Here is a 20,158-nt window from a genome sequence, read left to right as displayed (position 1 = left end):
TCCAAAGAAAATGACTTCACGTTTTGCAATTCCCACGTTCAGTCCAGCAGCAGCCCAGCGGAGCTCAGCGGAGCTCCTGTACTCCTTGAGGCTCCCAGATGCAGGCAGAGAAATTCTAAGAAAACGGCTTTTTAAGATTTTCGGATAAATATTAAGGATTACAATTTTCTGGAGTTGGGCTTCAGTTTTTTATCATGAAAGGACAACTTGTGAAGTTTTTCGGCCTCACGCCACAACTCTAAACTGAATGCTTTATTGAGTCAGTGCTTCTATTTATTTTCTTTGGGTATTTCTAACCTTGGACAAATGGACTGATCCGAAGTTTTATTTTTATTCTATTGGAACAATGAGATTCATAAGCGGAGCTTATTGGATTCATCTTCACCCGTGGAATTAAGTTGTTTCAGAGAATTGGTGTTATATTTTGCAGAGACTATGGCATTTTGTTTGCGGATTCGCATTTTTACAGCTTTTGTCTCCTTTATTAAGGTAAACTTAAGAAAGGCACATCATGATGAAAATGACTAGCAATTCCTCCCAAATAGCAGAACGAACTGTGCACTGCAGACTTTACAAGTTATTTTTTAATTTCTTAACAGGTTTATGCTCAAGTGGCGCAAGCTCAGAAGCATCCAGGTAGTAAGAAATTTCTGGACTGACAATTTTTCCGTGTTTTCAGTTGCTAGATTAAAAATGAAAAAAAAAAGAAAGAAATAATTTGTAAGATCCTGTTTTACCATCTGCTAATTTCCATGCCAGAGGATGTTTTTGCTTTGTTTACTTCTTCTGCTTAATCAAAATAGTCTGCTGCATAAACAACTTTTTTCCAGTTGTTTGCATCATTATTATCATCACTGTCTTTTTAATCCACCCCAAACCCAAAATGTGGTTCTGGGAAAATAAATTCTGATTAATGAGGCAGTGCTTGATTGGATGAAAAGCCCTTTCTGGATCCCTGTTTATGCTTGACTTGTCCATCCAGGCCTGGAGGTGTTGGACACGGCCTCGCATTACTGGCCGCTGGATGCAGTGGAAGGAATCCATGAACTGTGGGATCATAATGGAAACAGATCAGGTTATATTAACGGAAGCAACATAAGTATGTGAATATGAAAACACCTGTTCGATTTAAATGTGTTTTTGCCACCCATCTTTCAGCCAAAGCTATTGTGATTTTAATTTTAATGCCAGATTTATGAGTGAAATTACAGTCAATTAAAAAAATATAGGATTTAAAAATGCTGCAGTACATCATTTACAAAAATCTATAGTTTGAAGATGACATTTGCCTAATTTTTAATTAAATATCATTTGCAGCAGTGTTGTAGATTCCTCATTCAGTGAAAGATTAAAGTTAAAGAGGGATCGGGTATAGACTTGGGCATGATGTGTGAAGTCACACTGAGTTTTCTTTGACCGCTGCCACCTCGCACGCTGGTCACCATCACTCTGTCTCATACCTGTGCATCACGTCCCTCCCATTGCTTTCCTTTCACTGTTCTGTCTTCTGTTTTTTTTGTCCGTATTGGTGTGAATCACTTTTTTTTGTCTCTGTTGTCTTTGTCCAGCTATCAGAATCCACAACCACACTGTGCTCCCTTCTTCACATAATTCTTCCTATGTGTACAATGACTCTGCCTACACTAACATTTCTGCAATACTAGGTGAGGATCCATCACTTTTCCTCTCACTGAAATTCATTTGTGCATCACCCACTGCCCTCTGTTGTTCCCTCTGTATTGCCACACGGTTGAGTTGAGCCACTTTTCTCCCCGTTCAGTCTTTGGTTCTTGCAGACTGAAATGAGGACTTCTTGGTATGTTGATGATAAGGGATTGTTCTTTAACATTAATTAAACCTGAAGTCAAGTAGGAGACTTATTGACTGGCTTCTGACATGAGATGCAAGTAAAGCTGCAAAATCTTTATGTTCATCATGCAAAACAGCGTGTGGTTACATGACTATAAAGTCACTTAAACGGTTACAACACCTTCCTGTTTTTAAATGAAATTTTTCCTCTAAATTGTGCTTTGTCCCAGACATTGTTGAAGGAATGGTCAACAAGGGCATCTTTCTGAATGGAGATAACGGTGGCACCTTTCTTCACTTTGGAAACTACCAGAACACGTGCATTAGTGACCCTAATTTATGTGGTCCTGAGGGTGAGTGCACTGCACTTAATCTATAATTGAACAAGTTATCGTTTAGCTTGTAAAACCGTTCAGTTCCTGTACTGATGGCTGCTGGGTTTTCATCATCCCCTAGGCATTACCTTCTCCTTTTTTTGGAAAAACCACGAGTCAGCCTCCCGCTTTGCTGTCGCTTCTGGAGGAAAAGTTATCTCCAATGGCTTCTCAGTCTACACAAACCCTTTAGGAGGATATGTGGAGTTTTACACTCGTAGCAACAAGCACAGATGGCGGGCCAACATCGACGTTCCAGGTACTCTGAATACATTTCCTTTCACATAGTTACATTTCCCACAAGGAATCTATTTTGGTCTTGAACACACCATAAACTAATGGTTATATAATTGCATTTATGACTTTGTTAACTGAGACCAGATGTAACTACGGACAGTTGATTTGGCAAAGACGGGGGTATATTTCTCAAATCTTTTGCCGTAGCACTAAACATACAATTTTTTGGAGATGGCAGACAACATGTGCAAAATAATGTTCGGTGTTTAGTTTTGGTGTCAAGTTAGATGAGATATGAAACACAATAAAATTCAGAGTGTGACCAATATTTTAAATTAATTTCTGAAAATGAAATTACTTTCTTTTCTTTTTTTTTCATGAGATGGGCTGATACTGTAAACAGTTGACAAAATGAAATAAACCATGTGAGATTCAACATTACGTGAAACTTTTACCAATCGCTATTCTCTTCTCAAATGACTTGTGTCATCCTTGTTTTTCCTGCAGTTACTCAAGGTCTTGGTCGTAACTCAATTTTGATGCTAGTGTTCGGTTATAAAGATCCAAACGTCATCTGGTTCTCATACAATGACATGTTGAGCCTTGGGGACATAATGTCCAAATATGTCACATCTCTTTCTTCTGATTTGAGAGAAAAGGTTTTTGTGGGTGAATGAGTAAGACTCGAGGGCCTGTGTGACCCAGTGTGTGATTGTAAGGTGAAAGTTAATAATATAAAAATGTACATATAGAAGTGAATGAGAGACTTGCAAGCTGAGCTTGGTCTTTGGTACATCCAGTACTGCTTATATTGCAACCACAAATGACATGTGTTTTGGTGGTTTTGGCTGTCTGGCATGTGTGAGGGGGAAGGCATTGTCTTTTGGGACTTCTCTATTGTTCATTAATTTCTCTGTTCTTGTGATGCACAATTCATTGTAAATATTGGCTGGAGTTTTGGTTTGTGCAAACCATAAAATCTAGCATCTGGAACTGAAGGAGTAATAAATTACTCAATCAGTCAAAAGATTAAGCTCGATCAATTAATGGAAAAATCAAACATTTTAGCTGACAAAGTTAATTCAATTCAGTTCTGCTTTATTTATAAAGTGCCAAATCACAACAACAGTCGCCTCAAGGCGCTTAATGTTAGTTGAGTTTTGGTTCTTCGCTTAAGACAGCGCCATCAGCTGGTCAAAATGTAAAATTGTGTAGTGTTCTTGCTATTCTAACTATTCTTGCTAAACTAACCCAGCATCTTTCTGAGCATAATAGGCTATCTCACAAAAGCCATGTATCTATGTTCAGCATCACATAGCTGTTAGCACGGCTAGGAACTTGTGTTTAAGACACACACAAATTCTGTTCAGTTCAAGCCAATTGTGTTTTTATATTCTCGGGTAGTAGAACAGGTCACCTACAATCTGGAAGGCTTGCGGGTTGATCCCTGGCTGCTCTCCGATGCATCCATCGGAGTCCAAATTTGCAAAGCACCTGGTGACAGCGGGAATGAAAAACTCCCTTTTAACAGGAAGAAAGCTTGAGCAGAACCAGGTGCAATGAGGGACAGCTATCTGCCGTGACCGGTTTGGGATGAGGGGAGGGAGACGGGCAAAAAGACACAATTTAAAAAACAAATATTAAATTTAAAAAGCTAGAACCAGCAAATATCAGTGTGAGTTTCATTTGATGAAAGCTACTGTGCATTGAGTACACGTCATCATTTACTTTCTGGGTTAAACCAAGCATGAAACATGGTGTCTGCAATATCAGTTGCTTTAAAAAGGCGACCAATGACTGAGAACATTTGCAACACCACACACTCAGTGTATTTTCCTGCTAAACGTATTCACACATAAAAAGCTACAATACCTAAAACATTATAAAGAAATCCCAACAATAAGGTAACCCCCTGTGAGCAAGCACTTGGCAACAATGGGAAAGAAAAATCTTCCTTTAAACAGGAAGAAAGCTCTGGCAGAATCAGACTCAGGGAGGGGTGGATTCAATTCTTCAACAATTGAGCGTTTCTTTCATTTTATGTTTACGTTATTAGGGCCATACTGGACGCACATCCTCTTTACATGGACTAAGAAAGATGGTCTGAAGGTCTACATCAATGCGACCCTAACTGCTGAGAACAAAAACGGAAGCATCTCAGAGGAAACCTATGGAGACCCCTACCCTGACCTCGTCATTGGAACTGCCAACAATAAGGGATATAGTCACTATGTAACAGGAGCCTTTGATGAATTCGTCATCTGGGAAAGGGCCCTTTCACCTGAGAACATCTCACTCTACTACAATGCAACTATAGGTAGGACCTGTCTACTATTAAAAAAACCTCCTGACATTCTTGGAGATGCTGATTTATGAAAATGCTTCCTCCCTTTTGACTTTGCTCTGAGGAAATCATGGGTTAAAAAGCAATTTCCGTCTCTATCCATGCTACATTCCATCCACAGAATTCATGCTTAACAGAAGCACATCAAACCATGGAAATATAGTCTGCCTCACTGTCAAATGGCTCTTCTTGCAGAAGCCATTTTCATGACCTTCAAGTGCCATGGCTTCCATAGTTTTGCCTTATAAGTATTTATAAGAGTGCAAAGACCTGAGTTGAGATGCAGGGGGGAAATCATTTAAATATAATGTGACAAGTTACAACACGCTAGGACAAAACACCCAGAATCTTGTCTGTTTTTGTTCTCTTTACCTCCGTTGTTCAGTAGAGAGCCATAAAAGGACACAAAATGGCATTTATGAGAATGTAGAAAAAAAATTAACATTCTGCTTTGTGGCGCTTTATATTGTAAGGTAAAAACTTACAATATTAAAACAGAGAAAACCACAACAATGAGCTTTGGCAACATTGGGAAGGAAAACCTCCCTTTTAACGGGAAGAGACCTCCAGCAGAACCAGCTGGGGATGAGGGGAGGAAGACAGGAAAGACTTTCTGTGGAAGAGAGCAAGAGATTAATAATAACTATATTACAGTATATAGTTATGATTATATTTTCTAATATATGATATTAGAAAATTTAATTTTAATCTGAAAAATATTCGACACTTAACGAAATGTACCTTTTTAGCTGAGAGGTTAAAGCATTTTTGGTTGCAGATAAGTCTTACCGATCAGTAAAGTTGAACTCCTCTTGTGTATGGTGTTGATATATAAAGACTGCTACAGAGGATTATTTTGTGGTCACGATAAAGCCAGAGAGTCTTGATTTCTTTATTACCTGACAAGGAGAGCCTGACTGTTGTGGTTACAGAGAAATATTTTTACCTCTGCAGAACATGCATATAAAATGCTGTATTGAACTAAAGAAGAGCTGACTAATATGTCCAATGTACATCCATATATGGTGTTTTTCTGGTAGCGGCTTAGAGCTGTTTTTATTAAATGACAGCAAATATATAAAATGTGTTTGAGCCCGGTACACAAATTAGTGGCAGAGTATTATGTGGTGGAGTATCCCACTTTTGTAGGAGGCTGTAAAATACCTCCTCTCATGACCGGGCATTACACTCACACTGTAAGCTTGAAAGTGATAAAATCCAGCCACACTACTGCAGCCTGACCCAGCTGCATTCAACAAAGGATCTAAAAAAAGTTGCAAAAAGGCAAGGTTAGACTAAACCATGATTAAAGACAGAGTGATGCTAAGCTATTCCCTGTCCTGTTTCAACCCTTTGTATTGTCTTTTCTAGCTTGGGACATGGTTTCTAAAACAACACCTAGAATCTCCAAGGAAGTGATCCCAACTACGCCGATGGCCGTAAGTGTCTCAGCGTTTCTTTGAACAATAAAAGCCTAGTAGAGGGGACAGTAGAGGAGGGTCTCGCCACAGAACACCAGTGAGAACTAAAGCCCTAAAAAAATTGGTTTTATATCATTAAACAAATTAGATTATTTTTGTAACAGAGAATGTACAGAAGGTAATTTTAGCTCCTTGTTAGCAAACTACATTTGTTAGCTACTCACAGTTTGAAACCCCAAGAGCTACAAATCCATGGGCTTCAGTTAGCATGCTAAATGTTAAAGTTCATGATAACACAATTAGAAAAATGCTGTATGTCTTTTTGGAAGGACTGCCAGGAGAAAGCCTCTTCTCTTAAAAAAAGAAAAAAAATCATGGCGGCTTGTCTTTGGTTTGCAAAGCTGCAAACTAATCATAAGACTTCTGGAACAGTATCCTTTAGATAGATAAGATAAAAGTGGAGTTGTTTGGGCAAAATGCCCAGCGAGACGTTTGGCGAAAACCAAAGCATATCAGCACAAACACCTCACACCAATTGGCAAACACAGTGTTGGAGGGGTGATGATTTGTGCTTGTTTTGCAGCCAAAGGACCAGAGTGCCTTGCAATTTTTTAGTTGACCATAAACTTCTCTGCATACCAAAGTGTTCTACAGTCAAATTTGAGGCTAACTGTTCGACAGAAGCTTTACCCAAAATGGATCATGCAACAGGATTACAAGCACAGCAGCAAATGTACAACAGAATGGCTGAAAAGAAAACATTGACAAATACTGTACGATGGTAATTTCTCAGTTTTGGTATAGATTAGGATTAACTTATTGGATGTTAAAAATATAGTACTCTTACAATGTGTGGGTGATGAAACCCCATCTCTGTACCTCAACATCATTGGGAACTATTACCAGAGCATCTTTGAGCCAAAACACATATGAAAGTCAATAAAGAAGTAACAATGAAGGACTTTTAGTTGAATCCACACTAAGAGTTTATTTCCTGTTGAGGCATTGTTTCCTTTTAAAGACAAATGGAAAAAAGCAAATAGATAACACATGTGAATAGAAGCAACCTTTTTATCGAAAGGCTTTGTTTGTAGGAAACAAATAAAGAAATAGAAGATGGTAGGCAGAGTCAGTCAACAGTGCACACTACAGCGCACTCCTTGTTGGGCACTAATCTGAAAAAGACCAATGCTGAAACTCTCGTCCAAAGAGTTTTCTCTAAATTCAAGCTATCAGTCACTAAACATCCTGTGTATACTGGAACTCGCTGCTCTTGGCAGTAAACTTCATTTGATGCCTGATGTGCTGTCTCCCCAGAGAGCCACTGATATGAGTCCCCCTGTCATCAGCAGTCTCCAGGAGGAGCTCCGACCCACAGACTTCTTGCCAGTGCAGAGTTTCCTGAAGACGCTGCCCAATGGAACCATTTCTCGTGATACTGCGAACAACCTCACGCAGGTCTTGGAGCACAGTCCAAAACACATGTTGCTGTTGCAAAACCAATTCATACACACAGATACAATGCCCACCCATGCGCATATGATGCAACAGTTCTATGATGTCCATTTTCTTCCACCCAGGGTTTGCTCAAAAGTGTGGAAGAAGTGCTGTCTTTTCCTGGACTGACAGAGGTAAATGGGTTCACTCTGTAGTTGTGCAGTGTCCAAACATGACGAAATGTAACGTATGCAATGTGGCGAACAGTGTTGGTCAAGTTACTTGAAAAAAGTAATCAGTAACTAATTACCGATTACTTCCCCAAAAAGTAATCCCGTTACTTTACTGATTACTTATTTTCAAAAGGAATTACTTACTTAGTTACTTAGTTAAAAACACGATTTACAACCTGAATAGGTGATAAAGTGATAGATCTTTCAGCCCAATTCTACTTTTTCTGCATAATCCATCATACAAAATGTAATCAAATGGAAAAGTCTCTTTTTAAAACTTGTTTTATTAGTTTTAATCTTTTAACTGTATGCATCAAGCAAAAATTTAATTAAATGCAACATTCACTGACTTGAAGAAATTTGTTTAACATTTAAACCTATTTTCTGCACATTCCAGCACATAAAATAAAATATTTTTTCTGTGTTTACACTCACTCTTTCAAATAGATGCAAGTAAAACGCAGCAGAAAAGAAATAAAATCAAAGAGTAGCGGTCCTGTTGCTCTATTTTCACCTGTAAAGCAGGAGTGGGGTAGGCGGAGGTTTGCCCTGGTGCAGGTGTGCCGCAGCGGTCAGTTGAAGAATCTGCGAGTTTCTCTGTGAATTTCCCATAACGTGGTAGCGCACTCGGCGCTTGCTTGGAAGTGTAGGGGGTTTTTTCGCTGTAAAAAGAAGTTTTCTTCCCACGCACAACGGACGCTAATGTTTTTGTCACTTTTTATGGAATCAAACTCAAAGTAAGGTCAGTACTTCCACGCTTTAAACGCTGCACGCTCATACTCTCTCCCACACTCGATATATGATCCATTGTTGATCTGCACACAGCTGTTGTCACGAACGTCGCACTCGCTTACGTCACTGTCATGAGACATTCTCGCAAAAAAAATCACAGTTTTAGTAACGCAGTAACGCAGCCTTCCTACGGGAAAGTAACGGTAATCTAATTACCGTTTTTGCAATAGTAATCCCTTACTTTACTCGTTACTTGAAAAAAGTAATCGGATTACAGTAACGCATTACAGTAACGCATTACAAGTAACGCGTTACTGCCCATCTCTGGTGGCAAATACGTTAATGTAACACACCGAGGATATCTGGATGTTTAAAACTGCGTAACTGACTATAAAGATCTCTGCTTCCTCCACTGTGCAATCGTTATGGCCAAATCACAAACACAAGAGAGCGGTTTCAGTACACTGGGTGTTCAGAACAACCTTGCTTGTTTTTGTAAGAGCAAGCTGAAACAGATGTTCACATCAAACTTGGACAGTAGATACAGTGTAGAGTGAGTTTGAGCCAACCGAATTATCAAGTTTTTGTCAGGTTTACAGTGTAACTCTAGACGGTAACACTATCACCTGTTTTTATACTGTGAGCAGTACTCTCCGTGACAAATAACCTGGTGTTTTATGTTTGTATAAGACATCTGCGAAAGCTCAAAAGAAAAACGTGACACCATTTTAATAGGTCAACATGAGTCAATGCTAGATGCCGAAAATCAGAAACAGTGAATCAGTTGTCAACTTTTTCTCGTTGGGTCATTGTTCTCTAGCAGCAGTCCACCCCTGTGGTCAGCGGACTGGTCAAGACAGTGGACAGAGTGATGGAACATGTAGTGACTAACCTGGAGGACAGCCCGAACTCTCTCATCTCCCTGGATGGAACATCTTTTGTTGCAGGTCAGTAAAGTGTCAGGTTCTCCATAAAGTAAGTCATTGTTTGTAGCTTTTGCGGACTCCAAGCCTCAAGTTGACATCATTAGTTTTGTAATCACGTCAGGCCAACATTTGTTCAGAGAAGTACAAGTTAAGCTTCTCCACTTTTCCTCTCCTGAGTTTTTTCCTCATTTTTTATTACTGTCTCTCTTCCAAGGGGTCGTTTGATGTTTGTGATTCCCCATTCCCCATCAAATCGGTCTTGTTACTTGCTTGTCACTTTGTTTTTCTCAACAGTTCTCCCTTTTTCTTAACCTCTGACCTCCGCAGATTACTCTCTGATGAAACTCCCACAGAATTTTGAGCTGTCACATTACCGCTTCCCCACAGAAGGCAAGAGCTACATCTCTGTGCCTGGAGAAGCGTTCGCAATGGAGTGTAAGTACTAGCATTACAGCCTCTGCATGTTCACTGACAGGTGCTCATCGATGTGCAAGGAGGAACTTTCGGAGGATTCTTTGCGTAGACAGACTAGTAGCTGGGTTTGAGTGTGAATACCTCACATTAGCCGTGCACTGATTCTGCCAAGAGAAAATTGTCCAGCTGGGAGACTCTTGTTACCGGACGGTAATTTATTATCGTAAGATTTAGGACTACTAATATGGCATACAGTTAAGGACAGGAGTGCCATGAGAGCTTTTGTGTGGCTTTATGGTGTACTGTAGAAACCCAGCTATGACTTTAATGTTGCCAGTTACCCTTTTATTCAGAACAGAAAGAATGAGAGAGAGCACACTTTTTCTCCACTTTCCTCCACCGTTAAAAGGAATGGATCCACGTAGTGGTGCAAGGGAGAGCAGTATTTACAGTGGGCATTAAAACTCTGTTTGTTTGACTTTGTGTTCAGGTCAGATTCCCTTGGCTCCACCTGGCTCTCGCATGCACTGAGTTGCCATACGGAACGAACTCTTAATAATTCGTTAAAGGGCTATTATCAGAAGTGGAATACATGTTATTGCTTAACACATTAGAGCCAGGACCAAATTAACTCTGAATACCTGGCTGCCCATAGTGCTCCAAGGACAGATTTTATATTCTAATTAAGAACAGAAAATGCTGCATATTTTGCATTTTGTTTTTTCTTGTTCTCTCGCTCTTCTGTAGGAGAGTTGTACAAGTATACTGGCCCAGTCTCTGCTGAGGCTCACTGGGATGCATTCTGTTGTAATATATATATATATGTATTCCACTACAGATTACAGAATACATGGCCCAAAATGTAGTTTGAAACATATTCTTAACTTGATGTGAGTAACGTATTCTGATGCTGTGTGAATTATTACTATTACTGAAGGCTACTTGCCGCCGAGCTAACATTGTTAGCTAGCGTTAGCTGAGTTCATAGAGCGCAGACTGTAGACTTGATGGATAGCATTAGCAACCTGCTAGCTGCAAACGATCACATGCAGTTCTGAAAACAATACCAGCTAGATTTTTAAATCTTAATATAAAATGAGTAACATTAGGGTGGATTTTAGGTAAGGCTGCACTTTTTGCAGTGATCTCGCATAAAAAACTCTTTCTGTATCAGGATTATATGTTTTCTTTTTGTCTGCTTTCAAAACTGCACACCATTATTTGCAGCTAGCAGGTTGTAATGCAGCTTTCAGTAATAGTAATACATCACACAGCAATGGTACATCGAAGCTACTGAAGTGGCACATAACCCAGGTAGCTACTACAACTAAAACAAAATAGCTGCAGTAGGCTAACCTTAATTTTTAAAAAAGATGTTTCTTTAGGTTGGAGTCTTTTGATGCTGAGAGCAGCTTGGTTGCTGACGAACAGAGTTTGCATTGCGCAGTCAGATTTCCGGTCAGAGCCTCTTATTGCGTATTTTGTTTGGGTTTCCACTGGCGTGAAATTACCAAAATTAGAGAGGAGATAGAGAGGGGATAGCCTAACATATGAAACAGAAAAAGACCACTGCGTAATCCATTGATTTTAACAAAGTAATTGTATTTCCAATGATTACCTATTTAAGCAGTAACTGTAACGGAATACAGTTACTCATATTTTGTATTTTAAATACGTAACGCCGGTACATGTATTCCCCAACACTGGATGTGTTATATATTTATTAACAGTCTTCTGTTGCGTATCCATATTGTTTGACATCTGCTTTTGTTGCTCTAGAGCAGTTCCCAAGTGAAAGGCCTTTGAAAGGAGGAACAGGGCCATTAAGCATTTCCTCCAATTTCATTGTTTATCTTAAAGTATTAAGGTGGGACCGAGCTGAACGATAGGTCAAGTCAGGGGTGGGGGAGCAGACCCCCAGCTCTCCTGGTGAAGTCATTTAGACATTTCACAAGCTTTCCAACATCCACATGGGTTTGCGGCAGTCTTGCTTTTCACCCCGGTGCGAGTATAGGACTGTCCCATTAGCCTGCCGGTGCCACCACACTGTAGCAAGCCAATGTTAATTAACTTGCCTTCTTTGTGAGTGTTTTAGCAGCACTGCTTTACATTCCCGGCCCTCGGCTCATTTCTTTCACATTCAGTCTGCGCGTGTTGTCTTCTTCTCCTCAGCTCAAACCACCATTGTTGGCCTTTTTTATCACAACATGCACAGCTACTACAAAGAGATCAGCCCTGTGAAGACCAGGTAAGATGACACAGCATGCTACCAAACGTGAAAAGTAAAATCTTGAAAGGTCTAACTAAAATTAAACAGCAACAAGAACAAAAGCGCAAAGTCAGGGACGCTGTCTTTGTACGTCCTGTGTGGGAAATGGGTAAGCTGGCACCAAAGGTGCCCCTGCTTCCTGAATTGCAGAACAGCTGATGCCCCAGGCCAAGGCCTTATCTGTTTTTTTCTCCCCTATCTCTCATCACACCACTGAGCTCCTGCTGAATGATACACCCTGCTATTAGCTCTTTCACTTACTGTTCCAACACTGGATCAGCTTGTTCCAGCTTTTAACCCAGTTTGACATAGTGGTGATTAAGCATCTTGTTGTTCCCCACTTTTGCATCCATCTAAATTAAGTCAGAAATGTTTACGGCAATACATTTGGAGGCTGCTTGGCCTCCCTTTGTATCGTAAGAGGGAGACGATGCTCGTGTGACCGCAATGTCAAATTGGGGCCACATGATCATCTCGAAAAACTTGTCATGGAATAATTCTGGCACTAAGTGTGATTCATTAAACAGACAGATGGTTAAAGTCTCATCCAAATGTCAATGCTCTGGTCCTGTGTTTAACACGTATGTGGGAATGCCAGTTGCAGATAACAGTGGTGATAGATGCTATTGTGAAACAAGAGATCTGGAGTACTTCTCCTTTTAACCAACTATCAACTTTGATCCCCTGATGAATTTGTAAGTTTGCTCACTTACAAAGAAATGAACAGTCTCCCATTTTTATGCAATCCTCTTTTAATGAAGAGACAGATAATCTTAACCAAATATCCAGAAAACAAAAATGCATTATATAAAGGTTATAAATTGATTTGCATGTCATTTCCTGAAATAACTATTCGATCCCCTACAACCCAGCCAGAATTCTTGCTTAAACAGACTTGTTGTGTGCCCACAGTCAAGCATGGAGGAGGAAACATTAGGTAATGGATGAGGCCATGTAATGTAAAATCAGCCAAAACACTGAGAATGGGTCATGGATGGGTCTTCCAGCATAACAATGACTCAAAACATACTGCTAATTAGCTACTCAAAGGAGTAGCTAAAGAAGAAGCATATAAAAGTCAACTGCGTAGATGGTCTTCAGACTTAAGTCCTATAGAAAATTTGTAGAGGAGCTGAAGCTTCAAGTTAGCAAATGACAGCCAAGAAACCAAAGGATTTAGAAAGTTTCTGTAGAGAGGAGTGGAACAAAATCCCTCCCGAGATGCATGCAAGCCCGGTGACCACCTACAAGAAGCATCTTACTGCTGTGCTTGCCAACAAGAGTTTCTCCAACAAGTGCTAAGTCATGTTCCGCCTGTGGATCAAATACTTATTTCACTCAATGGTTCAATGTCTTTTTTTTCTATATTTTTGGTATATATTCTTGCTTTCTCCATTAAATTGAAGCTACTATAAAATTGGAGATGTTTCATTTCTTTGTAAGTGAGCAAACTTACAAAGAGTTGGGATCTGCAGGGGATCAAATAAATCTCTCCCCACTGTATGTCTGCCATTTCTTTCCGTCTCTTTCTTTTGTATGTTTGTCTGGCTTTCTGCTTCAGTTTCTTTCTTAGATTATCTAAGCCAGTTCTCCCCTTTTTATCTCTTAGGATTAATGAAGCAGCTGATTACAAGGATCACAAAATCCATGTAGCAAGCTGTCTGATTTCTTTGAAAGTGGAGCCTCTGCCAGCCCTGTCGGTCAACCTTTCTGGAGCACCACTCATAAAGATTGTGCTCACCCATGTTTTGGTAAGACTGTAATTTGGATGTCCCATTTCTTCCTCTCTGACTCATTTATCTTTTTTTCCATCTTGGTGAGTAATACTGGGAAAACTAAGAGAGTTTCTGCTTGTCACAATTGTTGGGTGTGGGATGTTATCAGAGGGGAGAGCTCTGCCTATGGTTTCGATAGCGGTCGGATCTCTTCACATGAAAACTGTCGGCTCTATTTTTGGTATATGCTTATGTAAGACGATGGCTGTCCATCACCGACTGACTGAGGTTTGCGCAGCTGGGCCTTTACCAACACAAAGAGCGAAGCCTGGTTTGGTTTTCATTAGGCTGCCTAGCATTTCCCTTGCGGAGCATTTGGCTTCTAGAAAGCGAGCTGATTATGGGCATTTGAGCTGCAAGCTTAGGGCACTTTAAAAGAAACAATAACTTTATTTTATGAACAACATATTTTTCTTTGGTACTTTATGGCAGGGACAGTGCCAGCTTTCCATGGGAAATTCAGTCAAAACTGGAAATTAATTGACCAGTGTCTATTGCACTAGCTTGTGTTCCTGTAAACTCATAAATGTGGTGGCGAACTTCACAATCTTGTATTTGTTTTATCTTAATTAGTTGTGTTGATAAGCTGTTAGATTATCATGCAATGGCATTAATGAGGCGGTTGACTTAAGCACACTGCAATGTATTTCTGTTTCTTTTACAAGTCCTGCATGAATGATCGACTTTCTGTAGAAGTGAATCAGTCCCCCTCCCCACTCATAAAAGCAAAAAAGAAACTCATGCAGCTTTATGAAACCATGGCAATATTGCTTTGTTTGCCTTCATCTTCCCTGGTGAAATAAATGTTTATGCTGTAATTATCTGGCCTGGTTTCTGTGACAATGATTGCTCTGTTTGTTTTAGCGGACACCATGGGAGAGGAGTTAAAATTCCCTTTGTTATGGTAGTGCTGGAGATGCTCAGCAGTTCTCCGCTCTGTTTCTGTTTTAAGGTGTTTCTATTTTAGTTGGATTGCCCTTACCACTGATGTAAGGATAAATCAGGTTACATGCATTCTTTCCTCTCTATCCCATTACAAATAGGCTGTTATACTTATTAGTAATGCATGCTGATTGGAACGCACCGAGCCAGCGCATTTCTGTTGCACATAGCTCAGGCTGTGATTTATTATGAGGAGCCACATCGTAATTTGGCATGCAGAACTTTTGGCTCTGGTCGCATCCAGAACAGGTTGTTTTTGCTAAAACTGCACAGACCTGTTGTTGGATTTAGTCAAAAAGAAACTATTTTGGTTGTTTTACTAGTTTTGGCAAGGTGTCGATGCTTATCACCTCCCTAGCTTGAAGGCAGGGTGGGCTGCTCACACAGTATGTGGCAGACATTACCCGTCATAGTTTATGTTGGTCTTTACTGTCTGTACTAAACCTCAAACATGTCTGCCCATGGCACCGGTTCACTGGGCTGGAGTAAGTGATTTGCGGCTGACCTCTCTGTTTACCCCCTGAGAATAGGTAAGTGCACAGTGACTTCATTAAAGCCCAGTGGGAGTGCTGAATGTGTCTAGCACAGAAATATGTCAGCTCCCTCATCCGTCTTTTCGTGCTGTCGTGGCTACGACAAGCTCTGTGTTTCGTCTCTGGTACTGTACAGTCAACTACTATCCTGGCTCAGACACAAAGTCTCATCCATTTTCTCTATCTGACACTTGGAATGCTAAAACATATGATATCATGGAGTGATGGAGTCACCAGCCTGTAAATAAACCTTTGTTATAGCAGGTACTACTCACTCAAGTCAAGGTCTAAATCATGTGGTTGCCATCTGAGTGACCTTGCATCCTTGACTGATGCTCTGAGCTCAGAGACTCAATCACTTCTGCAACCACGCTTTGTGGCATGGAGCCGGTTTGATAACCTGACTGGGTGTTATCATCAAAGGCCCACAGGCTTTCTCACGCCTTTGAGCTGCGGTGGTGATTGGACCCTGGCTCTTTTGGTGATTTATTACGGCTGTCTGACTCTGGTTTACTTTGAGAGGGGTGAAGGCGGCGAGGAGGAAAAAAAACGGTGTGAAGCACTGAGGTCTGTAGTTAAACATTAATATATACATTAAAAAAAAAGAGGCTGGCACCTTCTTTTTATCCTCTACTGGCATCAAAGCATCACACTGATGGTATGAAGTGAACAAATGGAAAGATTGACTTCATGGGTGAAGTCTATTTATAGAATTAAAACTATGAGGATTAAATAAATGATTTTGACAAGGATGCCTGACTTTAGAGGCATATAAAGAAGTGTGTTAGCTGAGAAGGTTTATAAGAAGATCCAGAGTCATGAGTGGAATGGCACGGCAGTATTTTGCTGCTAGTCTCTCAGTTCACTTGAATGATTTTTATGGTGATGTTTAGCTTTTAATGACTTCTTTGAACTGTTGTTTTTCCCAATTGGAATGACTGTACACAGCATACATTTTTAATGACTTAAGGAAAGATTTGGGTGCACAAGTTTAAATGTATATGTGTGACAGTGACTTCTGTCGGTAGCCTTATGCAAAAGTAGGTTATAAACTCACAACTTTAGTAACTTTGCACATCTGTTCAACTGCTTAATAATACAAATACCTAATCAGCCAGTCAGATGGCAGCAACTCAGTTCGTTTGGGCATGTAGACATGGTGAAGACAGCATGCTGAAAACTTGAAAACTGAGTATCAAAATTGCAAAGAGGGGTATTTTATGTGGTTTTGACTGTGGTGTGGTTGTTGGTGCCAGAAAAGCTGGTCTGAATATTTCAGAAACTGCTGATTTGTTGGGATTTTCCTGCACAACCATTTCTAGGGTTTATAGATAATAGTCTGAAAAGTGAAGCTATGCACATCTGATTGGAAGGCAGTAATAATTCCAACAACCTCTTGTTACAACCAGTATGTGCAGAAGAGCATCTCTTGTTGGCAACACATTGCCTGGTCCAATGAATCTAGATTTTTGCTCCAACATTCAGACTCAGAATGCAGCATAAATGAAAGTATGAATCCATCCTGTCTTTTATCAGTGGGTCAGGCTGCTGCTGGTGGTCTAATGGTTTTCTTGGCACACTTTCAACCCCACAGTACCACCTATTGTTTAAACACTGTTGCTGAGCACACTGTACGCCTCTTCTGATGGCTGCTTCCAGCAGGATAGTGCGACATGTCACAAAACTCAGATGGTAAATGGCCTGTATTTGTATAGCGCTTTTACTAGTCCCGCCTAGGGACCCCAAAGCGCTTTACACGTCCAGTCATCCACCCATTCACTCTCACAGTCACACACTGGTGGAGGCAAGCTACAGTTGTAGCCACAGCTGCCCTGGGGCAGACTGACAGAAGCGAGGCTGCCATATCGCGCCATCGGCCCTTCTGGCCAACACCAGTAGGCGGCAGGTGAAGTGTCTTGCCCAAGGACACAACGACCGAGACTGTCCGAACCGGCAACCTTCCGATTACAAGGCGAACTCCCAACTCTTGAGCCACGATCGCCCCAGATCACTTCAAACTGGTTTCAATGGGATCACTGTACTCAGGTGGCATCCACAGTCACTGCATATCAGTCCAATATAACATCTTAGGGATGTGGTGATTCTCATCTTGGACGTGCAGCTGACAAATCTGGATTTATGTGATGTTGTCGCATCATTATGGCCCGAAATCTCTGAGGAATGTTTCAAGCTTCTTGACGGAACTGATCCAGAGAGCATTACAGCATTTTTGAAAGCAAAAGGGGGTCCAACCTACTACCTGAGAGGTGTACCTATTAAAGTGTCCAGTGAGTGTGTTATGCTTCTACTCTTAAGGACCTAACTTTTTGATTTATTTTCACCCACTGGTTCCCGCTTATAACAAAGAAAATGAGAGTTCAGCAGGAAGTAATTCTTGTAATAAGGTCAGGAGAGAAGAAGGAAAAATGCTTACTTGTGCATGAAAACATGTCAAGGCTTGTTAGAGCCTTCTATATGTGTGGAAAATAATGGGCTAATTGTTCAGTACCATTGAAAATAAACATGCAAAGGTTATTCAACACATACTGATACCCACGGTCTTATTCGTTTAATCACGCCAAGCCATGCTGATCCTGATCAGACCTTTCTGCCACAATAGCATATCTGCTCTTTTTTGCCAGTCTTTTTATAACTCCAGCACACGCCCAGTTTGAACCTTATGGGCAAAACCTATCACTCTGTTTTTCTCTCTCTCTCCCTCTCACTCCAGATTTCCCAGCCACCCACACCCACCCGTACACTTGCGCACACAAACACAAGACATGTGAGCCAACTCACTGATCAATCACAGATGGAGGTCTGGCTATTGCAATTCCCACTGCAATAGACAGCTCCTCCCATTTAGCGCCCCCTTTCTGTCACCACTCCAACTTCGCGACCACCACCTCTCGCTACGTGATAAAAAGCAGATCTCTTTTTTTTAAGCAAGCCCCCAAATATGCCCACAGACACAGGGAGTTTTCTTAAAAGTATGATGAAAAAAAAAGGATTTGGTACTTGTGAAGTAATGTTCAAAAAGAATTTCATTGCCTAGTAGAAGCAGTTTTATGTCCGCTCTTTTAAACTCACGGCAAAACGATGAAATAGCAATTCAAGATTGTGAATGTGCAGAAGAGATTTATAGCCGTAGATTTAAAAAAAAATCTCGCCAAGATAAAGACAAAACAAAAAAAGCTGCTTTTATGGAATAAGTTAGTCTTTAAAAAGTCAAAGTGAATTTATTTCCCTCAAACAAGCTCTTAAGTTTAATAAATGGCTGAAATATTCTCCCTCCCCTGCTGCAGGCAGTAATGTTAGTCATGCAGTGTCAGAGAAACTAAGACCTAAACTAAGACTGGGATCTTTGTAATGAGGGATATTCCTGCACAATATAGCAGATTTTTTGGTATCGATACCATACCAAGTACATACAGTCAGTGGGCTAAACAAAGTATTGATCCTCTCATGCTAGCATCGATGCAATACCAATATCAGCATTGATACTGTTGATTTGGAGCAATCTACCCACCTCTAACAGTTGATCGTGCACACAGGAAGCTCAATAATTTTGGAGAGCACTTAGCATTGCCGTACTCTAATCGAATGGAAAGGGCAAACAAATGTATCCAATCAGCTGATTAACAGGTGTCGTCGTCATCATCTGAATCTTGGAATTTTCTCATGATAAGCACAAAATTAAAAACTGGCCATTTGAAGACGCTGATGGTGCTTTTCTTTATGTATTGATAAAGATGTATGATTGCTTAAAATTTTCATAAGTTACAGTTAGCGTGAGTCGTCCCAAATAAAAGCTCTTTCTTTCTTGGCGTATCCTCAGCGTCGATATGTTTACATACCAATAGAAGTGCAAGCTTTATCGGGGAACATCATCACCTAAAAATCTTATGTATTGTTAAACTTCACCACAAAGACTCCAAATATGCAGCCCTTTGATTTTTTTTTTAAAAAATGTGAATGTGTCATTGCTCTGAAGCAGACGAGAAAACAGAGAAACATTGCAGTGGTTCCATGTGAAACCCCTTTGGATTTAAACTTATGAATTCATGCATGTGAAGGTGGTGATAAAAGGGGGAGGGGATCACTTTCTCTTTTCTTCTTTTCTTTTGAGTCGACTTCATATCAGCGATACAGTACATCTGCAAATCAAAACCATCTCGCTGACTTTTAGAGCTGTTTAATTATTCCTGGTTTTCCTCACACCCAGCGTGACTATCAACACTCGTCTCGTTGTTTTCGATGTCTACCTCCGAGGCTGAGCTGGGACCACAGCTGCATGTCTTTTTACATTTCCCCTGACAGCATGATCTCACTCATGGCCAGTTGTGTTATGCTGCATGGATTTTTGTTGTTGCTCCTCGTGCTGTGTGTGTGGATCAACCTAAGTCCGGACTCTGATTGAAAAGCTGTGTTACAGCAGCGGCGCGGCCTGCGCCTCATCGCAGTCACAGGATGTGTAATGCTTTAGTTTATACTGAGTAGAAGATTTTTTTTCTCAGGCTCTGTGTGTGTTTGTGTGACTGAGGAATGTTCCACCATACCTCGTTGTGCGTTGCCCAGACATAGTGCAATAAAATATTTCCTTCCCTTACTAAATTTAACAGCAGTCAGTTCAGCTTTCTAAGCTTATACGTGTACGGCCTCATTGTTTTTATGCAGAGCAGTTGAGCCATTGTCAAACCCTGTGCACCTCA

At 40.5% G+C, this 20,158-nt stretch overlaps 1 protein-coding gene across 5 annotated transcripts in view; it reads left to right on the top strand.

Moving 5' to 3' along the window:
- Nucleotides 1–21: 21 nt before the first annotated feature.
- The window catches only part of adgrd1 (adhesion G protein-coupled receptor D1), a 32,883-nt gene continuing 12,746 nt past the window's right edge, over nt 22–20,158 (top strand). Inside the window, exons 1-14 of one of the 5 annotated variants that reach the window (XM_087849009.1) lie at nt 22–489; nt 600–636; nt 983–1,099; nt 1,569–1,664; nt 2,040–2,162; nt 2,266–2,442; nt 4,477–4,737; nt 6,136–6,203; nt 7,503–7,643; nt 7,766–7,816; nt 9,411–9,534; nt 9,841–9,948; nt 12,100–12,175; nt 13,806–13,947. In XM_087849009.1, the coding sequence (XP_087705135.1) occupies nt 436–489; nt 600–636; nt 983–1,099; nt 1,569–1,664; nt 2,040–2,162; nt 2,266–2,442; nt 4,477–4,737; nt 6,136–6,203; nt 7,503–7,643; nt 7,766–7,816; nt 9,411–9,534; nt 9,841–9,948; nt 12,100–12,175; nt 13,806–13,947 (1,575 nt within the window). In that variant the 5' untranslated portion in view covers nt 22–435. Of the gene's footprint in view, nt 490–599; nt 637–982; nt 1,100–1,568; nt 1,665–2,039; nt 2,163–2,265; nt 2,443–4,476; nt 4,738–6,135; nt 6,204–7,502; nt 7,644–7,765; nt 7,817–9,407; nt 9,535–9,840; nt 9,949–12,099; nt 12,176–13,805; nt 13,948–20,158 lie in introns of all 5 variants that reach the window. The other 4 variants (XM_087849008.1, XM_006803150.3, XM_035913104.2 and 1 more) reach the window with 4 other exon arrangements.

This window comes from Neolamprologus brichardi, chromosome 12 (assembly GCF_056152115.1).
Source record: "Neolamprologus brichardi isolate AB-2024 chromosome 12, ASM5615211v1, whole genome shotgun sequence".
NCBI lineage: Eukaryota > Metazoa > Chordata > Actinopteri > Cichliformes > Cichlidae > Neolamprologus > Neolamprologus brichardi.
Note: the sequence above shows the minus strand (reverse complement) of the source record. Positions and strands in the feature narration are given on the sequence as shown.